This window comes from Acartia tonsa, chromosome 11 (assembly GCF_053477335.1).
Source record: "Acartia tonsa isolate MP-2025a chromosome 11, ASM5347733v1, whole genome shotgun sequence".
Classification (NCBI taxonomy): domain Eukaryota; kingdom Metazoa; phylum Arthropoda; class Copepoda; order Calanoida; family Acartiidae; genus Acartia; species Acartia tonsa.
Genome location: NC_137270.1, coordinates 4,626,836 through 4,651,428, shown reverse-complemented (window position 1 = coordinate 4,651,428; position 24,593 = coordinate 4,626,836). Strand labels below are relative to the sequence as shown.

The window sequence follows — 24,593 nt, the reverse complement described above, 5'->3', positions numbered from 1 at the left end:
ACAGAGATTTCCTGTGTTCCAGGTATAGTTGTCTGTCGAATCTTTTTAAATAATGAAATGTTTTAACAATGTGGTTAATTGTTAAAATAATTTTATATAACTTTCTGGGTTTCATTAAGTTTTTATTAAGCGCTTTTTAGCTCGAGAAATTTCTTAATAAGCATAAGAATGTTGATAGTTCTAAAGAAACTACTAAACTTTAATACGGGTCCTTATTTATATACTTGGATATATGATAAAAACCTATCGGAGTAAAATTGAACTAAAAAGTTTCGAAAGATTGAAAGGCTACAAAGTAGCTTAAAAATAAGTGTTCAGCTTGCAACTAACAAGACATTAAAAACAGACTGAATTATTTTTTGATTTCTGTCTGTATTTATACAAAATATAGTTTTACTAGTTTAGTACTTGATTCACAATATTAAATAATATAAAGTTAGCGCTGAATTACAGCTCAAAAAATATTAGATATGACTAATATAATAAAGAGGATCAACCATGACTGATTTATTATTCTGATATTGTTAGTATTTATACTTAATTTTTCCACCTATGGGGTAGAACAATATGCATTTACTTTTATATAGTGGCCCTTTATTCCGCTGATTATCCTAGCGGAAGTTAATAGAACTAAAATATTTTTTAATTTCCAGCTAAAAATAATTCAATCAAATATTAATTGAAATAAATTAAGATTTTATTAATCACGTTTAGGTGATTTAAGTTTTTAATTTTATTTAAATGCTGCTTGATTGCAGCTCAAAAAATCAGAGTGGAAAAGATAATTAAAAATCTTTTGAACAACTGAATTAGATTTGGATATTCACTCGTATTTATACAGATTTTCCAGTAGCCCCCCCCCCCTTTATATGGATCCCTATTTATATGGACCGCGGTAGCACTCGAGGCGACATCTTTCGGATACATAATAAATTAAATATAGTTCTATTATTGTCACTGTGCAAAATACAATGATATTAACCCATACAAATCCGTTGTTATACATAATTGCTGAACAATGAACTAAAAATGTGCAACTTTCAAATAAAATCGATATTGAGGCTTTAGCTCTAAAATCATTGTTTATATGCAGATAATTTGCTTATAGTCCCCTAGCGGTTAAAAATCGAATTCAAATATTTTAGATTCATATGTATATACACTTAAAAATATACGCTATTTACATTTTAAATAGATCATGCGATATCAAAAATAAATACTACTAAATAGAAAATAGGTATTCACTTGTTGGCTTCTTTATAAAGACTATTAAATTTTAAAAAATGGAAATATTAAGTGCATGTGAAATGCTCCTCAGGTTACCTCCCTATTTCCCCCAATTTCCTGTATCTGTTACAGTTGGATAGGGAAAGGAGGGGAAGGAGTTCATTTTATGTTGCTGAGTCATACTTAATAATAACAATTTGTTTTATTTTTTCGCGCCAAAGCATTGCCTGGTAAGGGATATTTGATATTAAGGAATTTGCAAGTTTAACTTGACATGGGATATTTTGTTTATCTTTCATATCAAAATATGAAATTCATTCAGCCAATTTTTATTTTCTAGGATAGGGACAATTAATATCGCATATATCCATTTATTTTTTACATATAATGGACGTGATTTTTAACAATCGCTTGTACATGTTTATCTATTTCAGATTCATCGCTGGCTTCCTGATCCATTTGGTTGATAGTTTTACGCGCATACTGCTCAGGTATTTTATTACTATTACCTGGAGCTTTTCTAGGTGGGGTGAATTTACTTCGTGTTTTACCAAAGCGGGACTCAGGATGTGGGGGCTCCCCAGCTTTCTTTTTGTTGCAGTTCTGCACTACATGGCCAGGGATATTACAATGCCAGCATTTAATATTTTTACTCCTCCCATTAAAGACTCCTATGACGCCCTCGATTTGATCCCAAGCAATAGGATCATCCTCATGGTCTACCCAAGAAGGAACCTCGTCAGGTTCTTCGGTTAAGTTTTCCTTATACACTGCCGTGTTAGTGGGGGTATTATCTTCAATAATGCTGATTATGGGTTGTTTTTCGTTTCCGCAGAATTTTTAGGTAGGAACATTTCCATGGCTTGGGAATAGCAAGCCGAAAGGTTTTCCTTGCTAATATGGCCAGACCCGTCCCAATTAACGTATCTTTGTCCGAGGTTAATAAGTTTATTTAAGTAAGCGTTTTAATCGTCCAAAAATTGCATACTCTCAACATAATTGGCCATGTCCATGGCAAGGTTGGTATACAGCAGATTTTTGCTAACGTTAAGGTAGAATTCTTTCCACTTCTTTTTAGGTATGATGCCAGGATTCATGAGTTTGAACACCCTAAGTTTGTTTTCAAAATAGGTGTCAAGGGGTTGATTAGTCTCCTGTTTTAGGTTGTAGAAGTACTGCGAGGCTACTTCTGGATCCGAGAAAGGAGTGACCAGCCTCCTGATCATCAGGTAATAACTTAAGGCAGATAAGGCCTGATTTCTTTCAGGCGTAATTAGGTCACCTAATCGTTCCCCTCTAGAGTCATAAATTCGCTGATATAAAATATCCTTAAAAAGGATTGGGTCACAGATTCTGTATGTCTTTGCAACCCTCCACAAATTAGAAAAGAAATTATCAAAGTCGGCCCTGCCGTCCCACCTAGGGGCATCCCTCGCAAAGTCGGAATCCCATTTTTGTCCCTTAATAAAGCATTCTTTAATAAAATCATCGTCGTCGGCGCTAGTTGTTGCCGTCGCGGGTGTGCCTGGTGTGTTTCTTGTAGCGGGTCTTGTTGCTACATTGGGTGCAGACCGTGTAGGTCTACGGAGGGGCTCTAACGACTTAATCCTATCAGGGATAAAGGGAAACCTTTCTAATAAGGTTTTTTCGTATTCCGTTAGGGAAGTTTCTCTTACATTCATCCAATTGTCATTATCCGCCGGACCTACAAAGCCTACAATTGAATAAGCCATACAACCTGGGGCTGTAATTCTATCCTTGGCGACCCATTCGGTCACGTTTATCCTTTGTTGGACCGATAGCCGGTCATAAAAGGTGGCATTAATTGAGTCATCACCTATGGTGTTAAAATGAGTCGTGTTGAGACTTTCGTTTAACGTTTTTTCCGCAAACAATGGGCCTAGATTTCCGTCCGCTGGGAGTTTTGATACCCTACGTTTTAGGTCTAAGATGTCGGTATCGGCTAGTAATCTGCGATGTGATTCCGTGTCCTTAAACCCTGCCCATTTTGTTTCTATTTCGAGCTTCATAATCTCGGATTCTTGTTTTATTATATCTCTATAATGTGACGAGTATTCGTTTAATTTAACATTTAACGCTTCTGTTATGAGTTCTTTGATTTTTTCAGGGGAAAGCGGGTCTGACTGCGGCTGCGTGTTATCAGGGATGGCCGAAGCCGACGGAGCCGGCGAAGTTTTGGTTTTATCATCCCCCTTCTTGGCATTATCGGTCATGGTGCTGGAGTGTAGTGTTCGTTAACACTGCTTTGTCTACCACGAACTTTTTTAAGAACTTGGGAGTATCCCTTTCTTCCTGTTTTAGGGAGAAAATATGGAAATGTGTGAAATTAAATACTAGTGTGAAAATAAAAGGCGGGTTCCTTTTTATCTTTATTTGGCAGTTTGCCACGAAATAATTATTAGCGATATTCTGTAACAAATTGTTACTATAAACTGTTTCCGTGAATAAACTTAGTTATCAGGAAAATATTAATTTCACTTTGCAATCGAAGCTACTTTACAGTTTGATTTTGTCTGTACGTTAATAATTATCTATACCTTCCCCCCTCAAAAATTGAGTGGTAGACAAGACTGCGCCAAAATGACGTATGAGGGGATGTACAGACAGACCGGAATACGAGTATAGAGTAGCTTCGACACAATTAAATATCAATAATATAACAAAGGTATTTCTAAAAAATACAATATTTATTAAGCAATTAAACTGGTTAAGAATAGGCAGATTAATGGGATTATTATTATAGGATATATTTAAATATGATATCAATTAAAGGCTTGGACGTCTCGTTTTCTGTACAGGACAGAAAACCACGTGCACAGGAATATGGGACTAAGACTGTCGACAACCTAGCATATAGGTATACAGTCTACCAAGTGTAAGCTGGTGGAGAGATGTTCTCACAAGGCCTACATAAAATCAACTAGTCCCTCAACACAGCAGGATGGAGTATAGTGGCGGTCTGACTCAGCCAGAGAAGTATAGGAATGTGGACAGGGATGGAAATGCATAAACTTGAATGGAGAATACCACAACTGTATGAACTAGCAAATCAAAATTCACTAAAACTCCCCAAAGTTGTTAATCCAAAGAATAAGAAAACGTTCTTATAAAACTTTGGAGATTAGTGAAATAGACAGCCTTTTCCTTCCTCATATCCATAGAATGCCAACAGTTTTAACTGGATTGCTTAGCTACTAAATCTTCAAAACAACAACAGCAACCACTCTACCTTAAATGGTAGATTTTTAGAATAGCTTCGCTACATAGCTATATAACATAGCATTGCTTCCAAAGTTGTTTGTAGCAAAATTCATCTTGTGAAGAAATATTGTTGAGAAAATCTCTTATTTTGTTAATGTATAACTTTTAAACAACCCCCTCGAACCATAGTTTGCTTAAATTAAGTAATGGTTAGAAACAGTGGCGTGCGAAATGAGTGAGAGGGGGATGGGGTGTAATACAGTCTCAAGGCTTACACCCATGGGCAAATGTTTATTTAGAAAAAGACGGTAATAATAAAAAGGACAAACGGACAAAAAAAAGAGAGAGAATGTGCAAAAAACACTAAACCTTAAAAAATGAGGGTTATGCCTTTAGAAGTATGACCGACAGACAGACGGACAAAACAATATATGAACTAGATATGTAGAAATAGTAGCCAAGAAAATCACATTTCCACAATAGCATTGATGATTGACGGACAAAAAAAGTGAATTCTAGAGTAGCTTCACTAACAAAAACAGAAAAATGGTAGAATTTTATAGAATAAAATAATCTGCAAATAAAATAATAAAACAATCTCTAAACCTTAAAGCAATAGTACTTTAACTTTGTAATGTAGTAAATATGGACATACAAAAGAACATATCTTAGTAATAGAGTAGATACGCTTCTAAAAGATGGTGGAATGATTTTTGCTCCGAATGAAAATTTGAGATTCTCCCCCTTAAAAGTTTGAAATGGACTGTGTAAAAGTTTTGGATGCATTTCTAAGAGAGAAAAATAAAACAAAGTGAAAGATGAAGGTTTTTAGTAGTATCACAACTAAATAGTGTGTATTCACTTCCGCATAGTATCACAACTAAATAGTGTGTATTCATTTCCGCATAGTATCACAACGAAATAGAGTGTATTCACTTCCGCATAGTATCACAACTAAATAGTGTGTATTCATTTCCGCATAGTATTTTAACTAAATTTAGGAGAATGAATGACTCTGAAGGCAAAGGTAGACTGGTCTAGCTGGGAAGTTTTTTTTTTAGATTGGAAGGACTGATCGAGAGATTACTTAATTAAAGTGTTTCATATTCACAAAAGGCAAATTCCTTATCTAAAAGTAATAAGATGTCTGTTTGTGTGTGTGTATTCAAAGTATCTCGTTAACCACTGTGAAAAGATATAGTTTTTCTTTACAGTATAGCTTTAGATAGGTCCAGGAGAAATCGCCCAAGTGAAAAATTCCCTCTCCCGAAAATATGCCTCCACCCATAAAAATTATACATTTTAAAAAACTAAAATAAGAAGTGGTTGTTCTACTTTTCCCCCTGAAGCAAAGCAATAATTTTATAATGAGATACACATGTGTGTGGAAATTAATGCACACCTAAGCTTTTAGCTAGGGTTAGGAGGATGAACAAGAACAATTTTATTAATAGATGATATTAAAAGAAAAAAATTATATGAACAGGGACATTCTTGTTCATTCTTAACGTATCGAAAAAAGTAATTCCCAGAGATGGAACAATAGGGGATGAATTAATATACCCCTTATTTTTGATAAACAAACCCCTTGTCCAGTTTAAAATTATAAGTTTAAAATTTTGGACACTAGAACTTTGTGCAAATCTATCATAAATCACCCAAAGTTTTTAAGTCCCCGAATGGCCGATTGTGTTCAGAACCTTTTCCAGACAAATTCCAAAGTATTTTAAAGACAAAATAATATACATTTTTGATTTATCTTAATATAAACTTTGATATCTTTACGACATAAATTAAAAATATGCTAAAATATGTTTTTTTTTATGTATGCTAGTTGTGCAGTTTATAATTTTGTTCAGAAATATTTAAGATAAAAGTAACAGGATGTCTATCTTTCTGTGTGTACCACTGAACCGATATAGTTCTCCTTTATATTAACTTTTCATAGGTGCAAGGAAGAATCAGAACCATTTGGGTATTGCTACCCTCTAAAGAGAAATCTTCCCTAGAAAAAGTGACCCCCTTAAGAAATATCTTTTTTATTTGAAAGCTAAAACAGATTGTGGTGTGTCGACTTTCTCCCATCAAATTCCCTCGAGTGCTCGAGGCCTCTAGAGGCGTAACCGCAAGTATTTTGAGAAGTCTACTTTATTTTAAAAATAAATTTTACTTTTTACGTGGTTCAATTGTAAACGTAATAGGTAATTGTAACGTTGATAAAAATGATGCTACAACACTTATTTAAATTATTCCAACCATAAAAAAGTATCTTAAGTGCTATTTTCAGATATTTATTAAAAATGGCCTCTATTGGACTACCGATTAGAATAGGCAAACTAAAGGTAAAACAATTTTAAACCAACAAAATAATTATGAAATAGTAAATTTTCTAAGAACTCTTTTTATGAAGCATATTATGTCAGGAAGACTAAGCCTCAAATTCAAACCCGTTTAGATAATTTGAAAGTTTTAGAAAAAAAGTGATTGCCATATATATTTGGGTCCGGTTTAGAATTCCATCTAATTTTTAAAACTGTAAAAGGTTGATATCCCTCCGGCTTACCAGACAGCTGACGAGCGGTTGCGAGCTCTAAAATTAGTTGGCTGGCAATTCATTTATAGTTTTGATCAAGTTCAACTGTTGGGAAAATGGCTGAACCTTTGGGACTAAGTCTCCTTTTTCTCTCTCTTATTCTACTCCACAATTTAATTAATTTATGCGCAAAACTACTTTTTGACTTTGTCCGTCTGTCCGGTCGTACGGTAATTTTTGTGTGATGATTCCTCTTTCACATTTAGCATTATAATCCAATCTATAAATTAATTATTTGTCTGATGGTCAATTAATTTTTATAGAGAAAATTGGATATTTTTTGTGAAGATTGGAAGGGGTTAAATAACTGTATTTCCATATCCCAATGGCCTTGTGCAGACTCTCAATTAGGCATTTGAAACTCAACCAATTGTGTTGGGAATATTAACACAGCCTAGTAGTAGAAAACAATTTGCTAGCAGACGAAAAAGGTCATTGGAAGTAGTTATCTGTTTAATACAGATCTGTTATGCCAAAAGTATTAAAACTTTATTTTTTCCAACTCGTAGATAATACATTATGGAGTATCTACACCTTAAAGTAATTTGTCCATCAGACTTCCTATAATACTTCAGTGTAGACTTTTTTGTGTTTAAATACTTATGGATGTTTTAATTCTTGTTATTCTATTTCGAACTCTTTCTCTCTTTTAAAATGATTTAATTTATTTTCTGATGGCAATTTCTATTTAAATTTCAGTCTGTTGTGTCATTATCTATCCATCGTTGTCTCTATTTATCTTTCCTTTCTCTAACAAATTTTATCCTGGGCTCGGCAACCGAGCATCAGCTGCGATTAGGCCAAAAGTTTAAACCCGTTTGGATGCTTTGATTTTTTTTGAAATAAGTTATTGCCATTTTTGTCTGGTGTAGACTTCCAGCTGTTTTTTAAAACTGTGAAGGGTTGATTTCCCTGAGGCTTACAGGCAGCTGCCAAGCCCTGATTTTATCCAACACCAGTCTACGATTCACATAGAATTATGTCTGTTTGTATGTCTGTAACACAGAATAGGTAGGAATAGAATTGAAAGAAGATTTGAGAAAGGTTTGAGCATAAATATAATTTAAGAGTCAAAATATTTTTGTTATCATTAAGCTTATGTGACATACTAATAACTTAATTTAAAACCAAAATCGCCACAATTTGTATGACAGGCCGCAATTTCTACCTGGATTATTATCTATACTACACCATCTTTGATTATTGTCTCTAGACAGTTGATTATATTTATTTTAGGTAACAAGATTCATTCCAAAATTTCAGAAAATTTTTGTCTGTCTATTTAGTTGTCGGGATTTAATCTATTTAACTGTCTGTATGTCTGCCTGTTTATCTGTCTATCTCTCTATGTCTGTCTGTTCTGTCTGTCTGTCTATCTATCTATCTATCTATCTATCTATCTCTATCTCTATCTATCTCTATCTACCTATCTATCTATCTGTCTGTCTGTCTATATGCCTGTCAGATTGTTTATCTATCTATCTATCTATTTTTCTATCTATCTATCTATATTTTAGATAACAATTTTCCATGTTCTTCTTTCATGCACAATATTATTCTCAGGTAAGAGAAAATTAGAATTACTGGACAAAAGATGAATCTTCATCCCAAAATTTTTGTCCCATAGAATTAATAGAATTGGTTATCTTGTTTATCCGCATGGGGAATTGTATATTAATTTATCGTACATTGTCTTATTCTTGAGTAATTTCGATGTAATGGGGGGAAGGGTAAAAGATTTGTTTAGGGGTAAAATTTTTCCTCATGTTGGATGGAGTGGTGGGCGGGTGATATGTACTAAAATTATCTGACTTTTTAAAGAAATTGGCATGATTTTTTTTTTGGGGGGGGGGAGGGTGGGGGGTTTTAGAGGGTTTTTAAGAGGTAAAAACTGATCTACAATAATCATATTTTTAGGTTTCTGGATCGTTGCCCTGACTAAGCTGTACTACAGATTCTCAAATATGGTGACGGCCACATAGCTAGGCACGGGGATATGTTATGCGGAACAAAAAAGATTTTTTTTTAGACAAATTCTAATCAATTATTTTAGCTTTTACTTTTTTTACTACAGTTTTTTTGAAATATATAAATAGCTTATTCGTCTATTTTTTAAAGTAATGATTCATAGGACAACAAAGTACAACGTTATAAGCTAAGCATCTCTGTAATCAGGTCCTAAAACTCTGAATTTAAGTCTTTTTGCTACCAAAGTACATACATTTTTTTTGTATTCTTCATTAAGTTCTGACTATCGACAAATGATAATTTTCGTTTGTCCTTATCTCTATTTTTGGAGCTTTTTACATGTTGTCATCCATGTTTGTTTGATTTCATATCCCTTGTACTTTTTTGATCAGGGCGCTTCAATTTTACCAAAGAAAATGTGATCTAAACAGACTAAAGGGTGATTTTAAATAAAATATTTCCGGTATGGCTTCTACACCGATTGATTTTCGCTGGATTAGAACCGGTTCTCAGTTATACTGAACAATAAGAATATTAAAACAAAAATCATAAACAAAAACAGTCTGGGCCAAAGTCCCTTCGGAGCTAGCTTAAACTAGCGGAGTCGCCTTTAGAATCCCCTATAGTAGCACTTGTTTTAAGATTTTAGTTTTAAAAATGAAAACCTTATAAAATCCTTTTTTAGCGGTATTTCTACAAGGGGCGATTTCTCTTAGAGGGGTAAAGGTACCAACCCCAAAATAGCTAAAAAACTCCCCTGGACCTTTACAAAGCTTAACTAAAGGAGAAAGTATACAGTAGATAACAAGATCTCACAGTATACACAGACAGACAGAAGGACATCCTGTTACTCTTATAAAAGTATTTTTACTGAAATTTATTTTTAATCTGTAGTTTATTTTTTAAAATCACATTGTCTGTAGAAATTCGGTGTAAGCAGCAGAATAAATAATTTTTCAAATATGTGATAATAAACAATAATCAAGCCAAATTTAAACAATGCAAGAATCTCATCAGCAGAAAATCTACCAAATCCTGTCAAAAGAAGCAACATTCTAAGTATTAAAGAAAATCAATTTAAGAATATCCAAATCTCAGAAAAAAACAGCAAAATACTTTATCATAGTGCCAATAAAAGTAAAAATTTACTGCAACTAATAGAAAATTAAAAATGAAAAAAAAACTATTTTACAAAAACAAGAATTTTATAAAACAAATATAAAAATCCTCTTTTAAGAAATAAACACATGAATAATTAAAAATAAAAGATATGTATCAAATATTGACCCTATAAGCTTTATAGAACAAACTTTGCGTGTTTCTAAAATCTGTTAACTTCAAATAAACACAAATAGAAGATTTTAATACAAAAGTAACAGTTTCGTCGCTAAATATGAAATTTTCAATTATTTTTAAGCTTTAAACTTGTAACTAAAAGTTAATTGTTAGTAGGGAGGGGTGGTTTTTTTAATATGCTATAGTTAAGATGTTTTAAAATAATTTTAGGATACTTTTATTCTATACTAATAAACTTTTAAAATGAAAACAAAAAAAGGTGCTTATTTCAAATATTTTAATTGTACATAAAGTTAATGTTGAAATACATTTTTTTATAAACACAAATTAAAGAGGGTACAAAATTATGGAATTAAGGCTGAAATACGAAAAAGGTCTTTAAAGAATTAAAGGCACGCCTTCTGTTAAATTTTGAACCCACGCATTTGGGCAATAAGAATTATCCTTTTCTATTTTAGACTTTTTCCAAAATATTGTTATTAATTATTTACTAAGTATATTTGCGACAACTTTTATTTAATGAAATCTTCCAATTTTTAACATGTACAAAACGGCCTGCTTTATTGCATCAAGATCCATGACAGATCTATATAGGAAATAAACGTCTATAATCGAGCTCGAATCTTCCAAACATATTGTGTATAAAACTCATAGTGCTCCAATAATCCCTATTAAACTCTCATTGACCAAAACGTTAAGACCCATTATTCTACTTTTAGCATCATAAATTCAGTTTTTTAATTCATGTTGCTATTTAAATAACATTGAAGTATTTGATTTCTATTACAAAAACAGAAAACGTAAATTTATAATATAGTAAATCTAAGAAAACTTAGTTTTAAAATGAAATGATTCATGCGACACCCCTGTAATGCGGTCAGATATTAAACTAAACATTTCAACCCTTTGAGGACGATAAATTGAAATGAAGAATATAAGGATTTCAATCTTTAAAAAATGATAAAAAAATGGAGCAAAACGTTAATTCGTGTATTGTTACATTGGGTGTAAATATAAAACTAATAATTATTGATTAAATATATATTAAACAGATATTCTAACGTAAGACGTAAGTCATAGTAATCGAATCATTATGTGTAACGTATATGAAGAGAGAGAAAGAGAGAGGAAAGAGAAAAAGAGAGGGAGCGAGAAAGATAGAAAGAGAAGGGGGGGGAGACCGAGAGAGAACGGGGGAATGAGAGAGAGGGGGAGAGAGAAATTGAAGAGATAATAAAAATGAACATTTAATTGAAGAATAAGAGAATAAAATTTGTAAGGCAAAGAGCGAGAGTATTTAAAAAGAGTAATTATCTCTGATAATTAATAACATTAACAAGGATGACAAAATCCATAAAAGAGAAACATTAATCAATTCTACTAAAGAACATTAAGAAATATAGAGTAACTGCACTTAAAAGAGAAAATATCTAGATTTCAGCAAAAATTTAAGTAAATATGTCATTTAATAGCTTAAATAAAAGTTATTTTATTTGGACATCCTAACGTTATGGTGATAGGGCTATCTATACAACTCTTTTACCCCATTTCCTTCCCTCTTACTGGATGAACGAACTGACCAATAAATAAGGTCCATACTGGCAAGCTTTGTAGGGAATATTACACAATTTTCAGCCATTGAATAGCAAATGAGAAAATTACTTTTTCCTCTAATCCTAGCCAACAGACGAACGGACGGACATTTTGAATTATAAATAAGCAATAAGCAATTTTAATAACAAATGTCTATTATAATCTTGATTAAAAATTTAAGCCATCCAATTTTTATAGCAGCAGAGAAAACAAATATTTTAGAGTGAATTATAGAGTAAGAAGGATAATTTCAATTACAAAATTTCTTTTCCTCAGGGAAGGAGGTAACATATGACTGTAAATTACACTGTTAACCAAAGTTTAGTAACTACTTTGACTAAAAAACTTAATCAGTGTTTCGTCAGTTCTAAACAAGAAGTGTTCAAACTTTTAAATCAACAGAAGGCTTACCTTTGTTTATCATCATGGGGGATGTAAAATAAATATAAAACATTATTTCCTAAGATCCCTGAGTTTAAAAATTATCAACAAGGATGATAATATCCATAAGTAACAAAGTTCCAAATTGTAAAAGTAAAAACACAAAAGCAAAAAGAAGAAAACGCGGCATAACCGACAGACAGACGAACGATGATCAGTGCAGTGGTCATACAAATCTTTACACAAAATATTAGTAGTCTTTGATATCAGAAAATAAAATTGTGTTTATGTGCAGTACTGATTGATCAACGGATAGGCGGACAGAAGTACATTGATCTCAAAAAAAAATCTTCTATATTAAATAGCAGAAAGGAAAATAAACATTTTCCCTACAGTAATTCTATTTATTTCAGAGCACTTTAGACGGAATAACGGACTAAGTGTGGAATAAAACTTTTTAAATTTAAATTAATTGACTTCGCTACTAACATTTAACAGGTAGATAAGGATGACAACATCCATAACTATAGAACCTCTTAAATTTAAAAAACAAAAGGCAAAGCAAATGAAAGCAAAAAGGGTGCACAACAGACTGACATATAAAGTAATGATGCATAGTGAATCTTTACACAAAAATATCTTTGATAAAAGCTGGGAAAATTATTTAAGAGCATTACTGATATACCGACAGACAATATTATACTTAGAGTAGACGTGCATTGGTCAGCAAACATAAAATAATTTTTCTGTCTTAACCCTGAAAGATCGGGCTCTCTACAAATTCTTAACTGATCGGATTTTATACCTTAATAATTGCATTAGCCTTACCTTTCCAGTACGGATATTTAATATTCTCAAGAGCATTACAGACCAGCGAACAACGTGAGCTGTAGGCTAGTACTTAAATATGCAATTAAACTGACTGATCAAATGTAACTTAAATCAGCTTAAAATTAAAGTTTTGTACATATATTAATTTTATTTACTCCAATACTGCATTTTAAAAAATGTTCTTAATTGTTATTTTCTCAATCTTTTTGATTACAAATTCATACGTTACTGGAGTTTTTACCAAATACAAACTCTAGTAGGGTGAAAATCCCCCCCCATCCCTCCCCCCATATCCCCAACTCATCCTATTTTACCCCAGGGGTGAAGTTTTGAGACATACATTACCCACTTTGAATCAATTTATTTTTTGAAATTTAAAGTTTATTTATTCATAATTATACTCATAAAGAAAGTATTTTCAGTGCAGAATATTTTATCTGAATTAAAAGTATTGTGTCGTAAAATATTTTGCGAATTAAAGTTTCTAGTATTGTAACTACATTGTTTTTATATTCATATTAATATTATACTCTCTTAGTATCAACATATAAGGTATTTAAATATTTTTACACTTTTGAATATGCGGAATTTATAGTTTTTCTTTAGGTTGCAATATCTCCCCCTAATTAAGCATTATATATTCTTAACATTTTTAAAATTCTCGCAAATTTAGATGTTGAATATTCAATATGTAGAACTTTTTAAACAATTATTTGAATCATATTATTAGTGTGTGTTTTTCTAGAGCCTAGCTTTAATAGTCCCCAAACCCACTTCCCCTTGTTCTTAACAATTTTTGGGGGTAAATCCCCATAAACAATAAACATGGCATTTATTCTAAGGGGTCAGATCTGACATAGAACATTTATATACTTACAATTTATTTTTGTAGTAGTGGCTACGCCCCTAGAGGCATCTAGGGACACTTGGGTGTAGCAGGGGTTTGGAAGTTGACCCTTTATTTTAATTTTAGATTTAAAAAGAAAAAGTTAAAAGAAATTGTTTTTGAGAGCTTTGTGGTGCTCGATCCCAAAATATGGGAATAGTCCTTTTCGTGACATCGCTTCTTATGGGGCGATTTGTCGTATTTTTAAAATGGCTTTTTATAGGTTATTCTAGGTTAGGTTAGGTTATATTGGGTTAGGTGATTGCCTCACAAGATTAGGTAATTGGCCCCGCAGGGTTAGAGCCCCCCGCAGGGGCTAGAAATAGGAAAAAAATCTACTGTAAAAAATACGACAAATCGCCCCATAAGAAGCGATGTCACGAAAGGGACTATACCCCAAAATATTTAAAAACCTTCCCAAGACCTACGAGAAGCTGCGCTGTAATGGAGGACCATATCGGTTCAACGACAGACAAACATCCTAAACTATCATTAGGGTGGGTCGATTTGCAAGCTTTTTTAGATTTTCACATTACTACACATTGGCAATGGTTACTGGGCCAATATAAAACCCTGTGAAACTTGAAAAGGGTCTTGTAATCTGTAAACAACGGACGCGCGGGGGGTATAAAATGTGCTCGCCTCCTTATAAAACAAAAAATTGAAATTCCTTCAAACACAGGCATGTTGCATATCATGTTGCATAACACAGGCATGTTGCATTGAAATGCTGATTACGAATCTAAAACCGTTTTGGAAAATATTGATTCAGTCTGAAATAATCTTCAAATAACCAACCAAAATAAACGGGTATGACTAACTCAGCTGTTTTAGGTACTTAATGAGATTTTATTTGAACTAGGAGCAATATTTATAAAAATAGTTATCAGATTCGTAATCAGCATTTCAATGCGGTCATTTTGATATGCAACATGCCTGTGTTTGAAGGAGTTTCAATTTTTGTTTTTATAAGGGGGCAGGCACATTTTATACCCCCCACGCGCCCGTTGTTATTAGATTCCATATGAAATTCCAAAATCGACCCACCCTAACTATCATATAAGGATTCATATCTAATCTATATTTAGTCGTAACTATTAAACATTAAGAATTTCTGGTTGAACATACTTCTACAATATAAATTTTTTTCTTCAACTTGTCTTGTTTTAGAATAGTCTTTAAACTTATTAAAGATACCGTAGCAATAATAAATGTTTGTTTTAAACAATTTATATCTATTCTCTCTCTTTCTATTCATTTTTAAAATTACGAAATTGATGGATGGATAAATCTAGGTATAATTATAGCATTGAATTTTGAAGAAATATTAAATTATCTTCTGTTTATCCATCCCTTAATCGATTTTCATTTAATTCATGATTTTTATTCTAATGTATATATTAAGCTATTATATTGAATTTTAATATTTGTAATATTTCTTACATTTAAATAAATGTATTTATACGACTTTGTTACAATAAGCTTTGCTACTCATGAATATTTATGTTTGTCCTAGTTTCACATTGTATTTATAACTCACGAGCATCGCCAAATGCTTTCTTTAAGTCTAAGTTACAATGTTTATGCCAAGATTAACCCTTAACGGTCGGGGGGGGGAGGGGGGGGGGCGTTGAACGCCCCCCCCCCCCTTCCGTTTTTTTCTATCTCATTGTCTGTGTGTGAAAGATAAAGAGCCCAAACTGCGTGACTTTTTAAGAATGGGTATGACACATAACTGAGTTGGAATTTTTTGAATATCTTCATCCTGGCGGGCACAGGATGCCAGCCAACCTGGCAGGGTCATCCAGGTAAAGAGCAAAAATATTTTTTTTGACTAAAACAAAGCATTTTATCTTACCAAAATACTAAAATATCCTCTAGTAGTACATCCTGATATGAAATACAGATGTTTAAGTCAATTTCAGGTTCCAGGTATGATCCTGCAGGTCCTGATCTTCCAGGTCTCCAGAAATCTTTAAAAGACTCCTGTGGCCGCAATTTTTGACTTAGACACGTTAAAATTTAAACTTAAGCTTTTCTCCCATGTCTACATAACATATTAAAATTTCATAAAGATCCGCCGCCGTTTTCCTGCCGACTGCGCCGGCCTCTGAAATTTATGTACTTTATGTACCCCCCCCCCCCCCCCCCCAAGAAAATAGCCTGAAACAACCACAGGACCAGTACGTATATTCCATGAAGAATATAATCCAATCTGTTCTGTGGTTACCGAGATCTTAAGCTTCCGACGGACGGACGGACAGACATCATTCTACTTTGTAGGTATTATAGATAAGATTAAAGCCAATTTTGTTAGTTCCGAGTGGCCGAAGGCTAGGGCTAACAAAACTGGTAATGATTTATAATTTTGTTTTAGTATTCGTAGAAAATTAACTGTAATAAGAAACTATACATGATTTTTCTGCATCCAGATGATAATAATCCGTTTTGAAGCAATACTGGAAAGTATCTTAGTAGGAGTCATACCTACAACACGTAAAACATTGATGTAAAGTAATCTCCATCCAATTAAAAACAAGTCTGATTTTAAAGTTATATTTGATAAAAAGATCAATATCTTTAATAATATCACTATTAACGAGCACAGAAATGTACGAGTATTTTTTTTTACAAATAAATTTAAATAAAAGTTATAAATAAGGGTTTCTGGGTAATTTTAAAAAAGGTCGAAAAGAATAAATAATCTAGAAAAATACATTCTTTAAAATAAAACACTGACAAAAATAAAACTTTTATATTTAACTAGTGGCTATACCCCTAATTTACTTGTTCAGATTTAACTTTAAAGGGTTGTTGTACCTTTCTTAAAAATAAACCTTCCCAGGACCTATAAAAAAACTTGAATGCAAAGGAGAACAGACATGGTTTAGCGTGGTCCTTCGGTACACACAGACATTCATCCAGTTACTTTTATACATAGATATTAGAAATCACAAAAACAAAATTGATTTGGAAATGTGACAGGTGTCCCGAACTAAGCTTTTTGCCCAATGCTGTACCTAATTACAAATATAAGTCTATTTATCCAGCCGTTTGAGAGATCTAAAGTAGAATAAACAGACAGACAGACATTGTACATTTTTATGATATATAAATATTTATTATTAGTATTGAATGAAACCTCTGGTATAGTCCCTTTCGTGACAACGCCTCTTGAGAGGCGTTTCGTCTTATTTTCACAGTAGCTTTTAATAGGTTGTTCTAAGTTAGGTTAGTCGATTGCTCCGCAGGGTTAGGGCTCCTCACAAGTGGTTAAAAATAGGAGAAAAGCTACTGTGATAATACGACGAAACGCCCCTTAAGATTAGTTGTTATGAATGGGACTATACCCGAAACTTCTATATATTTTTGAGAGAGGCGCGACTCTTTACTTGATGTATGTTTCACTAGCATAAATGTTTATTTCTTATTTGTAGAATACTGAAGGATTGTGTTGTAATCTTGTTGGGATATTGAGCTACCCCCGCCTCCGTACATCTGCACATTGTGTTACTTCAATATCTTGAGAAATACAAACAATTGTATTTGAATGGTGATACTGGGATGCAAAGGCAGGTAGGGGACATTGGACTGTTAAATACACTGGTACCCAAAGTTTTATAACCACGTTTTTATTCATTTGCTTAAAAAGATTGGGTTCTGAATTTTAATTGGTTGATTTCAAACTGATTCAGAGCGACCACCGCCTTTTTGATATTAATATTGAAAATAACGTACTACAAAAAAAATTACAATGAACACAATAACGTACATTTTCTGAAAAAAATAACGTACAATAACGTACCATAAAACACACACACATATATATATATATATTACAAAGTAGAACAATGTCTTTCCGTCTGTCTTAAGCTTAAGATCTCAGTAAATGATGAACTGATTGGGATCTACTCTTCAGGGAATTGATATCCTATTATATTATAGTAGTAAGCTTTTTTATTTGTAGGGAAGGATCTCGCTGACTGCTGAACCGATGTGGTCCTCCTTTATATGGAAGCTTCTTATAGGTCCCTAGATGGTTATAGGCTATTACATTTTTATAAAGAGATCGGGTATGGTTTTAGGCTATTTTTCTGCCCTTCATATTCCTTTCAATAACTTAACTGGGTAACTTCTCATAGGTCCCGGGAAGGTTAATAACTATTTTGGGGGAGTACCACCACCCTCCAAAGAGAAATCGCCCCTAGAAAAAAATTACCCCCCCTTAAAAATTTTTAAAACTAAAATTAAAATGGGGCGTCAACCCCTCCCCCCCTAAAAAAATCACCCTCCCAAATATTTTTTTTGCTTTTTCTTTTATAATCTAAATTAAGCAATTGGGTTTTCCAATTCAATTCCCTTCTCCTTAAGTGCCCGCCCCCCCGCCTCTAGAAGCCTCTAGAGGCGTAGCCGCTAGTATATATAGAAAGAAGTATACTAATCCAAGGTTGCCCAACCTTTAATATTTGGAGGGGGGTATAAAAAAAAACTCAATTTGTGAGGGGGTGGGGGACGGTAAAATGGCACGCGAAGCATGCTGGCAATTTTTCTACCCCCCTGAAATCTGTTTTGGGTGTTAACTACCCCCACTTAATTACCTCCCCTAAGAAAATTTACCCCAATTTAATCATGTAAAAAGTACCTACCTCATAATGAAGTTTTTATTCATCTATTTATGTACGATTAAATCTTCCAGCAGCTTTGCCCCTAGCCTTTAGGGGCGTCACCCAAAGAGGTATTTGAAAGTCCCCCTCTTATAGGTATAAAATTGTTCGTTCGTAATTTGTAAAAAAAAACAAGGATGACAACATCCATAAAAGCGAAGCACTGAAACGGTAGGACATACGGACATTAACACTTGTATAGTGTCAGTACTGAATAATCAGAATAATAATGTATAAGAGTCGAAGCAAAAATGTAAGTAAATTGAAAAAACTGCTTAATACAGGATAATGTTTATGGACATACTTACATTTTTATGACTAGGTATAGAGTTTCTTCCCTTATAACATTATACTTTGTTGTCCCAGGAATCAATATACCAAAAATCAGAACAATCGGATGAATAGATCATTTTAAATTTTTTTGTTTAAAAAGTAAATCAACATGTTTAGAATGGACGTAAGTACATACTAGTAACGATTATAGAGTTGCTACGCTTTCTAAATCGTACCTAACTACTAAAGGAATCACCATGCAAATTTTGAAATCAATAGGTTAATTCTAACATGCCTAAATTAACTAAATTAATAATTAGGGTCGGTACAGACCGACCCTAATTATAGAAAAGCTTCGCGTTTAAAAAGAAAAAAAAACGAGTGGGTTTTTTTTTAATGGAGTTTCCCCACCCCACTTACCTACTTGTTAAATTCAAAAAAATAGAAAATTTTTATTGGAGGGGGGATTTTTTGATTTTTTGTAGGGGAGTTGGGGTTGACCCAAACCCCAAATAAATAGCCTAAAACCACAACAAGACCAGTAGGTATATTACCTGAATTGTAAAACCCAATCGGTTCAACAATTGCCGAGATCTTAAGCTTAAGACAGACGGATATACAGACACACATCGTTCTACTTTGTATTATAAAAATAGTAGGTATCTCATTCCTATAGGTATGAGAACATTCCTATAGTACATGAAAACACAAAAATTAACTAAAAAATATCTCGCTAACTGATGAACAAATATAATACTCCTTTAAAGTGTAACTTCTCATTTGTCCTGGTAAGGTTTGTAATTAGAGGATTTTTTTTTTGATATTTACTAAAGTGTTTGATTGGAGTATTGTTATTTTATGGAAGCTGCACAATGGCGTCATAGATCCCAGGATAAATTTGTAAAATGGCGCGCGAAGCGCGCAGAATTTTTTTTATAATAGTATTTAAGAAATACAAATATATTAATGATTTCTAATACTAATCATACATTACAGAAAAACGTACAATAACGTATGCTGAAATGTTCATATTGAACACAAAAACCAATAACGTACAAAAACGTACCAAAAAAACTTATAATGGTGTTCAATATGAACATATTGAACATAACGTACTTGGTGGTCACCCTGGATTTTGTCCAAACTTTTCAACCCATAATTTTGATCTACAGGAGTAATTTGTTTATCTACATTGGAAATGAACATCAATTTATCGTCCATAGTCTTTTCCCTTAAGATACCTGGAGATACCATAATGAATGGTATATTGATCTTCTTTCTAATTGTGATAAATCAAATCCGCCTTTATTTGCATTTTATTAAGTTTTTTAAAAGAACTTAATATTTTTGATTATTTTTGGCTATGAATATTAAGCTATAAAAATTGGAAAGAATTTTAATGAATATTATAGATTTGAAATCTGCATAAAATTTTAAGAATTTTTTATTAAATTCGTTTTTTATATAATTCATTATTTAAAAGCGCAAATCCAATTTAAGTTAATAAATTTTGACCAATTAATAGGATAGGTGGATTGGAAACTACCTGCGCTCTAATTAATTGAATGATGTACGTCACTTAAGCTTCTCCAATCAGGGCGCAGATAGTTTTCAATCCACCAATCACAGATGTCAAAATTATTTAACTTAATTTGTATTTGCGATTATAGATAAAGAATTATACAAAAAACGAATTTTATAAAAATTCCTTAAAATTTTATCCAGATTTCAAATCTATTATATATTTATTAAAATTCTTTCCAATTTTTATAGCTTAATGAATATGAAGTACAAAAGACGATCGGTGTGTACTTGTTTTTGCCAAGTTTTTCAATTTTGCAAACAAATTTAAAAAGAAATATCAACAAAAAAACACGAAGGGTCCTTAAGGATAAGACAATGAACGATAAATTAATGTACACCCCCAATTGTAAGAAAATTTATCCCTTCAGTAAACTAAAATTATTGTTTAAAAAGATTGGACACAACTTATTTGGAACTAGCCATTCAGAATTCAAGTACACAATGTTTTTGACCCATCTAAAAGATAACGTGGTTAGTAAACTAAGGGAACTAGTGTAATTTACAGTCCATTGTACCCTCCCTCACTAAAAAAATACCTCAAAAGTATAATAGTTATTTCTCGCATCGTATTATAATTGGCTTTCCGCGGATATAGAAAGTACAATTATGATATTAAAACTAGTTTTTTAACCCCGTGGTGCCGAAGGCACCGGTTGAAAAAACTGGTTTTAATATTATGATTGTACATTTCTATATTCGTAGAAAGCTGGATAAAATACGATGCTTGACATAATTTTTCGTATGGATGAGAACCGGTTCCTATCCACCGGATTCGAATGAATACGAGAAAATATTTTCTCATGAAAATTTGAAAATAGTGAAAAATAAATCTATGAGTAAAAACAAAAATAAGAAAAGCACAAAACATATTTCTAAGCATCACAAACACCAAACTAATAATATTTAAGCAAAACATATAAATACATTATTTTAATATTTATTTTTATCAAATTATATTATAATTAAAAACACATAATTTAGTCATAATATAATGAATTCTAAACAGCATAACGAGAAATAATTTTAGGGGCTATCATAATAAATAATTCAGTCATTGAATAAAAAACTATTTAATTTAGATCACATATTATTAAGTCAACACTTACACGGCTAAATGAGAGAATCATATAAATAAAACGTTTAAGTCATATTAAGTTTCATATTTTCTGAGAAATGTCTAACACATTTTTTATGGCACCATATCCCCTTCATTTAACCAAAAACCAATCAAAGTTGCAAATAAATCTTCTTACCCCTATCAATAATTAATCTATTTCTTGGGGTCCGATCCTTAAAAGTTGTGAGTAAAAATATTTTATGTTTTCATCTAAAAATCTGTGTTTGCTAAAGCACGTGGTAACTAAATCCGTTGATTTACTGCTTATGCGTCAGATACGTGACAGACACCATTAGAAAAACTGTTCGGGGGAAGGGGTTGATGGGTGTAGCCCATCCACAAAATCAGTTGAAAATAATATTATATACATTGTGGATCCCTAGGATCGGAGTGTATTAAAAATTAAGTATTGATCTCAGTTTATTATCAGGGAACTACGGACAGATTTAATCCATTTTTGCATCAGATCAGGTCAAAATAAATAGACTGTCTTTACATTTTAAACGATAGATACATGTTTTTGTTTACTATTCAGTTACTATTAAACTTTTACAATGGTTTATGTAACCCTTTCAAACAAGGACGTCCAAGGGGGGAGGGCGGGGTAAAGGGGCTATTACCCCCCCCCCCCAAAAAAAAAACGAATTTGGGGGTGCCGTATTTACTCCAAAATATTTTTTATTTTACCCCCCCCCATTTAAAATTTACCCCTTCCTTGGGGGTACAACCATTAAGAAGGGGGTATTTATTTAATAAAAAATCGCTAACAAAAAAACTTTTGGCGCATTTTTACTCCTAAATATTTAATAGTATTTCATTATTAGGTAGGTATCTTTTTACATTATTAAATTACCCCTACCAACAGATTTCAGGGGGGGGGGGGGATTTACGGCGCGCTTCGCGCGTCATTTTACCCCACCCCTTCCAAAGTTTTACCCCCCCCCCCCAAAAAAAAAATAAAAAGCTTGGACGCCCCTGCATAAATAAAATAACAAATGAAATAATATTCATATAAAAAATGTTTGCCGTGTTTTCAAAAAAGGGATAGAGCACTAGCAAAAAATCTACCAACCAGAATTTGTAATAGTTATTCATCGTATTATAAAAAGCTTTCCGCAGATATGAAAATGTACAATTATAAGATTATAATTAGTTTAGTTAGTCCCGAGATGCCGAAAACAAGGGCTAGCAACTGTTTTTAATATTTTGATTGTACATTTTTATATTCGTAAAAAGCTGGATATAATACGATACTTTTTTTCAATGTGGCTTAGAACTGGTTCTAATCCGGCGGATATTAATCGGTTTCAAAACCACACAGGAAAATTATTTATCTATTATTGTCAAATATAAAGAAATATCTAAAAATAGAACCGGGAAATCTAAATGCCTTTAAGATACGAAATTGTACAATAATAATTCATATTTACAATAATTTTTTTAATCACACTAAATTAAAATAGACAGGTACATAAAGATCAAGCTAGTGGTTTCACTCCTAGTCTCTAGGGGCTTTGATCAAAGTAAAGGTACGAAGCATGTCTACTTTTATCTTAAAAAATGAAAAAAAATTTGGGTCAACTTTTAAGGGAGTTACCCAACCTCCCCCTCTAAATAGCCTAAAACCTGTCGTAGACCAATATTAAACTTTCCTGAAATTTGTTAAATGTTCCAACCATTTAATATGAAATCGGAATGGACCTACAGACACACATCTTGTTAGTTTAATATATAGAATAAGTGATAAAAGTGTACAATGTTAAAAAAACAACTTTTTAGTTTTTTTTAACTTGTGTCCATAGTTTATTAATTCCTCTTAATTGGGAGATTAATGTATTAATTTGTAACTACTTTTTTAGCAGGAGAATTATCAGTAATTCTAGCTTCCATGGGGAGAAACTGCTCAATTAATCCATGCTTCAGGGCCATGTGGTCCATAAGTTGATGCTTTGTCTTTCTCACTTCCCCACAAACTTTACATGTTGTGCCCTCGGAGAGATTGTTAGATTCCACGTACTGGACAAGATCTTTCATGTGGTGCTTCTTCCCATAATGACGGTAAAGTTCAGAACGACACGGCTTGGATTTTAATTCTTTGCAGTAGAAGCATTTGAATTTTTCTGCTTTGACCGCGTCAATTTCAATCTTGCTGTCATTCGGCGCATTTTCTTTTGCTTTAATTTCTTTCATCTTTTTAGGTTTCTTTTTTTGGGCTTGGTTGTCATCATCCAATTTGCGTTTAACCCCTTTCTTATCTTGTTTAAAGTCAGTCTCATCATTGAGTTTAATTAGGGAAGATTCCATGTTTGTTTTTTCTTCCAGAGCTTTGCGCATTTTTTCAGCTTTCTTTGTCATTTTTTTGACTGTAGCTCCATCTTTAGGATCTACTTTCTTGGTGACTTTAGAAGCATCTTTAGGTTTCTTTTCAGCTTTTTTCTTGGGGATTTTCTCTTTGTTTGGTTGATCCTTAATGTTTTCTTTACTTTCAATAGTGGTTTTGTCATCTTCTACTTTCTTCTGCTTTTTAGTCACTTTCTTCTTTTCCTTTGTTACAGAAACATCCTTTGATACTTTATCAGAAACATTGGCTGTCTTAGCCTTACCAACTTTTACTACCTTTTCCTTCTTGGGCTTTATATCTTTCTTTACACTTACTTTTTCGGCAGAAGCATTTGTTTCAACAAAATCATTAGTAGCTTTTTTATCTTTTTTCTTAGGTTTCTCAGCTGTAGCATTTTTTGTTTTCTTTTCAGCTTTCTCCTTCTTGGTTGCTTTGGATATTTCCTTAGGTTTATTACAGGCCTTTTCTTTAATTTTCTTTGTAACAGGTTTTGTTTTCTTGACTTGCACAGAGCTTTTGACACTTTCCTCCTTGAATAATTCTTCACTGTCGGGCAACTGCTGTGGAAAAATATTTCAAATATAAAAATGTTAGTCATGCAAAAATAAAGGTTTTAA

At 32.6% G+C, this 24,593-nt stretch overlaps 1 protein-coding gene and 1 long non-coding RNA gene across 11 annotated transcripts in view; one reads left to right on the top strand and one right to left on the bottom strand.

Moving 5' to 3' along the window:
* Positions 1-6,687: 6,687 nt before the first annotated feature.
* On the top strand, positions 6,688-12,207 carry LOC145331815 (uncharacterized). The gene is made up of 5 exons (XR_013883913.1): positions 6,688-6,791; positions 8,560-8,605; positions 8,960-9,028; positions 9,403-9,449; positions 9,934-12,207. It is a non-coding gene; the product is annotated as an uncharacterized LOC145331815 (long non-coding RNA).
* A 4,334-nt stretch (positions 12,208-16,541) lies between these two features.
* The window catches only part of LOC145332316 (uncharacterized), a 31,619-nt gene continuing 23,567 nt past the window's right edge, over positions 16,542-24,593 (bottom strand). For 7 of the 10 annotated variants that reach the window (XM_080177284.1, XM_080177289.1, XM_080177286.1 and 4 more), the window contains exon 30: positions 23,415-24,539. In XM_080177284.1, the coding sequence (XP_080033410.1) occupies positions 23,472-24,539 (1,068 nt within the window). In that variant the 3' untranslated portion in view covers positions 23,415-23,471. Of the gene's footprint in view, positions 17,499-23,414; positions 24,540-24,593 lie in introns of those variants that run through there. The other 3 variants (XR_013884135.1, XM_080177291.1, XM_080177285.1) reach the window with 3 other exon arrangements.